Raw genomic sequence first — 10172 nt, forward strand, 5'->3', positions numbered from 1 at the left:
GATACAACTTTAAGTTTACAGCTTATCTAAAGACTAGGTGCTTAATTATTAATATCTTGATTTTAATAATTATTAATAAACAAAAGTGTATAAACCTAATCATAGAAGATGAAATATATCTAAAGACTAGGTGCTTAATTATTAATATCTTGATTTTCAAACATATATAGTGTAACTTCAGAACTTTAATTAACACATGAATATCACAAAGTAGTAGCTTAATAGTTGACAAATTATTTGCAATTCACAAACATAATTGATACTAAAAATAAAGTAAGAAATCCAATATTAGCTTTAAGGTAACTCATAAAACTATTAATAAATGATATAAACATATTGTAAGTATCATTATGGATTTACTTTTATATGAAGTATCATTTATAAAGAATACTAATACATTTTCTTTGATATTTTAGTTTTAAAAATACCTGATTTTCAGTATGGAATCATGTGTGCTGATATTGTGGAAGCACTATTTTCATGTATATAGAATTTTTGATTAAAATACTCATTTATTTTGATTGAAAATTATGATAAAATAATTTAAAATACAATAATTTGATTTGTGCGTAGCACGAGAATAACACTAGTATACTCTATATTACGTGCTACATGACTTGTTTTCTACATTTCAGAAAATAGGTTTCTACTTTCTAGTTTCGAGTCGGTTCTTTCATCACTTCGACTAACCGAAATTGGAACTATATGTAACTTTCAACTTTGACTATTATCATTGTTTGTATCTGTTTATATATATTATTCTTACTCATGCCATTACATAATCTATTAAAAAAGCTTGGCAGAAAGTCCTTTTGCTGACGTAGAAGATAAAATTACGTTGAATGGAAAAGGTTGATAGTGAATGATGCCTCCTTTGCTATATAAATCATGGGCTGGTCTTGTAATGGCAATGTGACAAACGAAGTCTAACACTTACCCCAAAATGGTTACACAAACATCACACACTGTTTATCTGCTACCTTATATGCTTCTTCTGCTTTTGTTTATCTCCTCTCAAGTTGGAGTCGGCGAAGCTATACGCTACGAACGTTAGTATTCCTTCTTATACTCATTCGCATATTCTAGTTTTGGAACGAAGAAAGCATTTTATAAAATCATCTCAGATATCTTTGTGATATACTGACGTCCTTCTACATGTCCTTTAATTTTAAAAAAAATTTATTGCCCAAAAAAAAAGACGAATAATCTGTTCTTGTCCATTGATTTTAGTAGGCCCAAAGTCGTTGCCGTGTCCACCATCGTATCCCATGTCTTATCCGCCTCCTGGACCGCCTTCCATTTTTTTTCAAGCATCTTTATCCCTAAACTCCAATGGGGTTTCTTTAATTTTTTTTTTTCGGACTAAAAAAAAAATTAAAAAGTGCACCAATCGTGGGTTGTCACGTGTTTTTGGGACCCACGAACAGTGCATAAAACCCAAAGTAAGCGGTTCTTATTTCACGCTTTTGGTGACCGATTTTAAAGAAATTTGTGGGGCCTACAGAAAAAGAAACTCATTAACAAACCCCAATAATTGTGCTCTAAATCGCTAAGAGAAAGAGGTCCATAAATGAAGTGAGTATCAACATGCCTCCTTTGATTGTTATCAATAATTTTTTTTAATCTTTCATTAGTTGTCTAGTTTAGAAGAAAATTGATGCTAACACCAACAAAACGTACGGGATGTATAATTAATGCTCTGAATTTTAACTACGATAAATTAGACAAAGCTAGTAATTTAATGTCTAAAAATTTCGAGAAAATGGATCTCTTACATGAAAAAAGCAGTGCGATCATCCCAAACCCATAAATATATTTTTGTATAAATTTAAGGGTGCCCAAATATTTTTTCTAAAGCCTATAAAAGCGTTGAGCCTGCTTGACTCTCAAAAAACTGTGTTAAGTATGCTAACTCGGCACAATCCGATATTATTTGGAATGATCGAAATCAGTACTCCCATTTCTGTGTGTAAATAGATTAGATATTCCAATTGGAATTTGATCGGAGGACTAATCAGTTATAAGAATTTTCCAATGCTTTAAAATTAAGGACAAGTACAACGACCAAAGAAGTTCGTTAAGTAGTACTGTATTCCTAAATGGAAGCAATTAAACGTTAATTTGTAATCTCCATCAAACATACAACACATGTAATATAGTAAAAAATAAACTGTTCAGTCAATAATACTGAAATTATTTAATTTATATAGTTATTAACTTTTAAGGAATATACTAATATGATATAAAAACGAGTTTTTAACTAATGAATTTATCATAAGACATTATTTAATAAGTAATCAAATAAATTATAAGTGATTTTTATTGAATCTTCAGGACATATTATAGTGTAAAACAAAATAATTTCCTTATGACATTATTTAATATAAATAAAGAAAATATTTAGTAATTGTAATTTTATATTATCAATGGATCAGTGTTTATAAACACATATTATTATATTCTTCTATTGATTTGTGTTTTATTTTGAACCAATTCAATTAAAAATATAAAGCTTAAATTTTTCATACTTAATAATTTATGAATTATCTATATTTTACTGTAGATATTTTGTTACAACTTAATTACATTATTAATTTGTGTGCTACCTACAATGCAATTAATAGACACCAGTTCTGAATGATCTTGCAAAGCCATTAGCATGTATGAAAAGCGAATCAAACAGCCGAAATATTATAAATTTTATAAGATTCATGCATTGTACATTTTAAATAAACTATTCAATTTTTATTCTTTGTCATTTTTGTTGAAATAATATTCTTTAACATTTTTTTGTTATTTTGTCTTCTTTGACAAATCGTTAATTCTTGTTGACTTAGGAGGAGGAGGAAGGCGGCATAGTCGCCAAATTCTGCCAGCCGGAAACCAGTGAGAGCTAATATCAGAGAGGGTGGAGTTACTATATGCACGTTAATACCTTGTAGTAATGATAAATGATCCATCTAGTTATCTCATTATTAAAATAAAGTTGGAAATAAAAGTAAACATTACTGCGTAATAATTAATAGTGTATATTATATTTTTGTAAGATGACCATATAATATTTAATTAGGTTTAGTTATATTCTTGAAGATGTTTCAAAAATCTTTCCATATGTAATTTTGTTATGTCTGCTGTCCAATTTAGGTTTCGATGTCTAGAACCACTTCTAGTTTACGTAATAGAATGATGGTTTGATGTCAAAAAATGTTGTGTTGAAAATATATTTGAAAATATTTTCTACAACTAAATTATTCGATGGTTGACGCAAATAGTGAATACGGTTTGTTTCACGTTTACATTGTTGACTATTTGGGCCATAAAACAACAAAACAAAACCAATGTTCTTTTTTTGAACGTGTTCATACATGACAAAAACAAAACAAAAACATGTGAAAGTCGTAACGCGGGAACAAAAAATCAAACAAGTGGCAAGTACATCAGTTAGGCGTTGGGTATAAATGTACATCAAATTATGAAAATTTATATATATATTTATAGTTATTTGAAACTAGAAGAGCGCAAGGCAGTTAGCATCAAGAAGTCAGATAGAGAGATGGAATCCACCAATACACGGCTCTATCAAGTGTAATATACATGCTAATTGGAAAAATGCAGTCCTCCATAGTGATGTTGCTTGGATTGCACGGGATAGTGATGGTCGAGTGAGATTCCACTCACGGGAAGCGTTTACGTGTTCGGCCAACAGAATGATCGCCGAATTGCGTTGTATCATTTGGTTATTGCAGAGCGTCAGGGACCTACATTTTGATCATGTCTTCATAGCTTCGGATCATAAAGATACTATCGCTGCCATTTTAGCTCCTAACCATTGGCCAAGGTATAGACATTTGCTTGAGGAAATACATCATCTCAGTTAATCCTTTTCTATGATAAGCTTTGAAGAGGAACGTGTAAGTGCAAACCTAATTGCAAGAGATGTAGCTAAGAGTGTCCTACGAGACGGACGGTTTCATTCATATCTAGCTATGGGTGGTCCGGCTTGGCTGCATGAGAGACTACGCAGAGAAGCTACGAGTGACATTTAGGTATAACGGATGTATGCTCTGAGGGCCAGGGCCTTTCCGTTTGGATTGCATGGAAGCTTGTTCGAGAAGCAGCAGAGTACGACGAAGATAGTCTTTCCCTTAAGATATTCGTTGTGGTTTTTTTCATTCCTCAGTTATGTTTAAGCAGTTGATACAACTTGCTCTTATGCAACACTTATTTCAGACGATAAAAATAAAAAAAGAGCGCAAGCCAATGAAGACATCAAATGTTCATTTCCTTCGTCTGCTTCTTTGTGTATTCTTTGTGATCGATCTTGCAGGAACAACAATACCAGGTGAGATCACATATGAAAATAATCTAGTTCATACAGTTGCATATTTTTCTCGGTTTTACATATTAGTAAAGTAAAATGAAATATCTCTCGATGTTGTGAATGGAGAGTTAATAAAATAAGTACAAGAAATTTAGGGAAATTTGATGCACCCATAAAAAAATTATAAAAGTAATGATAGCAAACTGATGATATGATATAATACATATTATTGATATGAATATGATAGACGAAAATACCCTTTTATAAACGATTGACTACTGGCATCTAAGAGCATGATTAACCCGGGGTTCTTAGCAGATGTTAAGAATCTGTTTCTTAACTTTTAACTAAAAAAGCTAAGAACCGGTTCTTAAATAAGGACTTTAAGAGCCGGTTCTTAGCTTTTTTAATTAAAAGTTAAGAAACAGTTTCTTAATTTCCGCTAAAAACCTCACTCTAAGAACTCCGGGTTAATCATGATCTAATACAATTCTCAGACATACTGAAAAAAAGCAAATGCATGACGAAGAAAGCATAAGGAAGAGGCACGAGATTTAATTGAAAAATTTGATGGGTTAAAAGAAAATGGTTTATAATATATTTTCTTAGTTAGGGTTAAGTTTGTGTGTTCTGGGTGTAAAGTTACAATCGCTTTTTGAGGGAGTAAGAATTTTGATCGTCGGTATAAAAAAGGAAATAATGATGAACAATTACCATTTTGTGTACTATTTTATTTTATTATGAGAAAAAACAAAAATAAAATTTCACAATAAAAGAATATGAGATATGTACTATGTCATGTACTATTCTATTTTATAGTGAAAACATATAATAGATATATGATTTCACACTAATAGAATATGTGTTACTTTTTCTTCTTTTCCTTCCTTTGTTCTTTTTCATCTAATCTGAAAGTTTTCTATCCTTTAAAAATAATACATTTCCAGTGAAAAATATATAAAAACTTATATACCAAATTTTGCATACGTTTATAGTATACTATTCTATTTTATGGTCATAGTATAGAATATTAAAACACTATCCTCCTCTCTTTCCCTCCTTCTCCTCTGTGAACAAAAACATCCTCTCCTCCTTATGTATTATTTTTTTTTTGTTATCTTACTAATGACACCGACATCACCACCACCACTGGCCTTTTCCTTTTCGACTCAATCACTTCTACATGTAACTTCATCACCACTATCACTACAGGTTGTCCATCGTAACCACCATCTTCTCCTCCACCATTGTGGCCATTCATCGTTTCCTAACCTCCTCCAGTCATCTTATCTTCTCCTTCACCACTTCCCACCACATGCTTACCTCATCTCACCATTATATACTATTTGTACAAGGAGGTAATCTCATCAACTTTTAAGTGTCCTTTCCGAGGACAACAATATGTTTCTTATAATTTTTCTATCTATTGATGTCATGAAAAAGACGTTAACAAATATCAAACTTTATATTCTATCGTTAAACAAAGGTAAAACAGAAACAGTCTGATGTACAAGTTCTTGTAGTCGTGTGACAACTTCCTCCTCTCTTTTTTCTATTTCATTATAGAACCATAGAAAACAAATAATTCCACGTTAATTTTGTTTATATATTTATGTGAACTAATTGTTTTTATTATTTATTTGATATATTATTTTATTTTACAGTTGAAATTTAAAAGAAACGTGTGCCAATTGTATTATGGTACGTTAATATCACGTCTACTCACGAACAAGGTCAAAAATGCCATTTTTAGATTCATATCACATCCCACCGTATGATCATTACATGGTTATTCTCTTTATTTCTTCTTTCAATATATAATTCAATAAATTTACCCAAAGATTTAAGGTAGCATCGACTACTAAAAGAAAAGAAAAAATCAAAGAGAGCTGCATAACGCCATTTTCTTCCCTACTCCCTAGATCTCTAATTTAGTTAAGAGAACAAGGTCATTTGATGAAGCAAAACTTTACATAACTTAACGATATTCTTGATTTTTTTTTTTTTTTTTTTTTTTTTTTTTTTTTGTCAACTACGATATTCTTGATATATCGGGTTTATATTGTATTCATGTCTATTACTATGATCAAGAAACCAGATTTTCAGATTCTCTGAACTATTGGTTGTCCAATTGAACTTCTAGTTTGATCCATTGAGTATCAAAGAATTAGATCCAGGATAATACTCTTGATATCAATCAAGTTAGGGATGTGAAAATATACCAAACATCTAATTTTGTCACATCTGTAATTGTGGGCATGAAATATATATATATAGGTGGTAAAATGGTTCCGGAAATAAGCACTCCGCCATTAGGATCATGTGGAGCTGCTATTGCCAAAGACGATTCACCACAAACACTAGCTAAAAGACCACCATGTAGACGTCCTCGATTACAAAACTCAGAAGATGTAACCCACAGTACACTCCCTTGAACTTTTTTTTTTTGATAAGTAACACTCCCTTGAACTATAAGAGAAATACTCGATCTGCATGACTGCATGAATTGTTGTTTAAGAACTCTTGAAGCAATACTTGTCGAACCGCGATTTTAACAATATGACAAAACTGAATAATTGTGTAATATAATAATATAAACAGAATAAAAGTTACAAGAACTGATACCAAACTTCTTAAGAAGAACTATATGTGTGGTGGTAATTGTCCTTATTGTGACGGTTTTGATCCAATCAAAATCATGACATACATCCATATTTTGACTATTATACAACACTCAATATAAAGGCTAACAAACAAACAAAAAACAAAGAAGGAGATTGTTTTTGATTTGTTGCAAGTGTGTATGAGAACTGAAGACCTTTTTCCTTATATCAATTAAAGGGAGAATGAGAATCCATTATCATAATAAACTAATAATAATTAACAATTTTCTGTTACAAAATCAAGTTGATAAATCACTTAATCGTTTATTAATTTATATAACCATCATAATTGGAGATATTATATCAACTTTTCAACAATAAAAATCAAAAGAATTTATCTAAAAAAGGTTTTTTATCAGTTGGAATATTTGCCAAATTCCGAAGCCGGAAATCTAAATCTGGGTCAGATATCTCTTCTTCGTAATATACTGATGTGTATTCAAAGGTTTGAGCTTTGTTATAATTCTCAACTTTATATACATGATGATGATAGTTGAAAAGAAAAATTACATGATGCCTTTACCACCCATTTCTAATATGGGACACAAATATTGTATTTTAAATTTTACAAGCAATCTATTTTTTATTTTCATTTTCCATTAAAACGAATTTCGTTTTTGATATATGAATAAACAATCTCAGTGTTCCCAACCAAAAAATCAAAGATCAGGGAATTCCAGCAACTAAATTGCACGGAAAAACTACCAAATATTGACAAAAATTGTAACGGCCACTTCTCCTAAAAAACAACCAGGGTTCAGAGCGTGGTGTTAGAGACGCATGTCTACGCCAAAAGACAAGTCATCGTGTCCCACCAATGGTCTGAGGATCACAGACATGTTTCCTTCTGTTTAAATCCACCAACCCAACTGATATCCAGCTCTTCTATTTAGGCCATGTTCGTTTGCTCACCCAGATGGATCATCTGGGCAGTGGCGGATGTAGGTGAGCCAAGTTGGTGGCACTTGCCCCCATGAAAATTTCTAATTTTTTATAACATGTATGAACTTTAGTCTTGTTTTCTACGTTTATATTTGATTTGTCCCCTACTAAAATTATCTTTTAACCTTGTTTTCTATGTTTATATTTTATTTGCCCCCAACGAATATAAATCCTACATCCGCCACTGCATCTGGGTGAAGATGCAAATCGACGTTCGTTTTGTGCATTATAATGCTACATCCAGATGGATCACCCAGCTAAATTTTTAAAAACTCATCTCAAATTCTCACCCAAATGAAGGTGAGTCTTGATGGTGCATCTGGATGCAGATGCATCTAGTTCAGTCCAAAATGATAAATGACAAAAATGACCTTTTAAAATCAAAATATTATTTTCAAACCCTAAATACTATTTTTTTGCATATACATTTTTCTGCTATAACCAAAAAATGCATTTTCTCGCAAAAAGTGAAAAACACACTTTCCCGCCAAAACCGCAAGATGTGTTTTTTCGCAAAAAAAAACGTAAAACACACATTTCCATAAAAACACATTTTTCGGCCAAACCAGTAAAACAACACTTTTCGACCAAAACCGAAAAATCGCATTTTCCCGTCAAAACAAAAAAAAAAACACATTTTCCCGCCAAAACCCAAAAAACACATTTTCCCGCCAAAACCCAAAAAACACATTTTTCCGCCAAACTCCAAAAAGCATTTTCTGGCCAAAACTGGAAAAATGCATTTTCTCGCCAAAACCGGAAACACAATTTTCCTGCCAAAACCGGAAAACATAATTTTCCCGCCAAAACCGGAAAACGCATTTCCCACCAAAACTGGAAAACACAATTTTTCCGCCAAAACTGGAAAATGGAATTTTCCCGCCAAAACCGGAAAACGCATTTTCTCGCCAAAACCGGAAAAACGCATTTTCTCGCCAAAACCGGAAAACGGAATTTTCCCGCCAAAACAGAAAAAACGAAATTTTCCCGCCAAAACCGGAAAAACGCATTTTCCAGCGAAAACTGGAAAATTTTTCCCGCCAAAACCGAAAAATGCAATTTCTCGCCAAAACTGGAAAAACGCATTTTCCCGCCAAAACCGAAAAAACGCATTTTCCCGCCAAAATCGGAGAAATGTATTTTCTCGTCGAAACCGCAAAAATGTTTTTCCCGCCAAAATCGCGTAAATGTTTTTCCCGCCAAAATCGCGAAAAAACTTTTCCCGCCAAAATCGTGAAAAAAAACTTTTCCCGTCAAAAATACTTTTCCCGCCAAAACCGCAAAACACACTTTTCTCGTCCAAACCGCAAAACGTATTTTCCACCAAACCCATAAAACGTATTTTTCTGCCAAAACAACAAAAATGCACTTTTTCGCCAAAAACACATTTTCCCTCGAAAAGCGCAAAAATATTTTCCGCCAAAACCGTAAAAATGCTTTTTTCCGCCGAAACGTAAAAAAATTATATTTTAATTATTTTATTAACAAGTCCACCTGAATGTAGATGGAAGTTAAAAAATGAAAAGCAAACGAACATAGTTGCATTCAGATGATTCATCTGGATGCATGGACAAAATGAAGAAACGAACAACACCGAGATGGAGCATCTGGATAAGACATCTAGATGGACCATCTGGATGCATCTTCCAGATGTACAAACGAACAGGCCTTACAAGGGAAATGAGGGCATGAGTAAATGTGTTACTCAGTGAGATAGCTTCTAGACCATTCTCCCTCATGAGCAACTATATGGCTCAGTGAAGAACGAGGACTGAGTCGTAGAGACAATAAGACTCGGATAAACATTCAACTACGACACTACACACGCACAACAATCACAATCACAATTTCAACTCATCACATTCCACACTTCCGATGTTGTCCCTTTCTAGGCAAACCGCCCGAACACACAACGGCCATTGTTGTCCCCCTAAGGCCGTTGCCCATACACACAGTGCCTCACCCTGCCCGACTGGCATTCACACATCTCTATACCACATTCCTTTTCTCCACCAATCAACACTTCACGACCAAAAACATACAACACATAGTCACGTCCTAGCAGTCGTTCATCTAATAGCTTATTCGTTCAATTCTCTCTATCAGACTAAGTCGCACACAGTTGGTAAACAATCATCACAACAATCACATAGTCTCATCCTACCATCACAACAGTCACTATAATTTTTACCTTTGTACACTCATGGAGCTTTACGCCTAATTTGTCTAACCCCAACCCCACCCCC

The 10172-nt window shown here is 32.9% G+C and overlaps 1 protein-coding gene and 1 long non-coding RNA gene across 2 annotated transcripts; both read left to right on the top strand.

The window, feature by feature from the left end:
• The first annotated feature begins 925 nt into the window (after nucleotides 1-925).
• On the top strand, nucleotides 926-2988 carry LOC106341555. Its single transcript, XR_001269682.1, has 3 exons — nucleotides 926-1049; nucleotides 1231-1575; nucleotides 2838-2988. It is a non-coding gene; the product is annotated as an uncharacterized LOC106341555 (long non-coding RNA).
• A 1067-nt stretch (nucleotides 2989-4055) lies between these two features.
• Nucleotides 4056-6756, top strand: LOC106338744. The gene is made up of 2 exons (XM_013777645.1): nucleotides 4056-4122; nucleotides 6599-6756. Exons 1-2 carry the CDS (start codon nucleotides 4056-4058, stop codon nucleotides 6754-6756), a joined length of 225 nt encoding a protein of 74 aa, XP_013633099.1.
• The last annotated feature ends 3416 nt before the right edge of the window (nucleotides 6757-10172 follow it).

Source organism: Brassica oleracea, chromosome C4 (genome assembly GCF_000695525.1).
Source record: "Brassica oleracea var. oleracea cultivar TO1000 chromosome C4, BOL, whole genome shotgun sequence".
Classification (NCBI taxonomy): Eukaryota; Viridiplantae; Streptophyta; class Magnoliopsida; order Brassicales; family Brassicaceae; genus Brassica; species Brassica oleracea.

Bases quoted from the DNA above. Each gene is read 5' to 3' on its own strand.
- LOC106338744 (XM_013777645.1), top strand. From the start codon at position 4,056: ATGTATGCTCTGAGGGCCAGGGCCTTTCCGTTTGGATTGCATGGAAGC. The intron at 4,123-6,598 runs GTACGACGAAGA...ATATATATATAG, and splicing joins CTTGTTCGAGAAGCAGCAGA to GTGGTAAAATGGTTCCGGAA.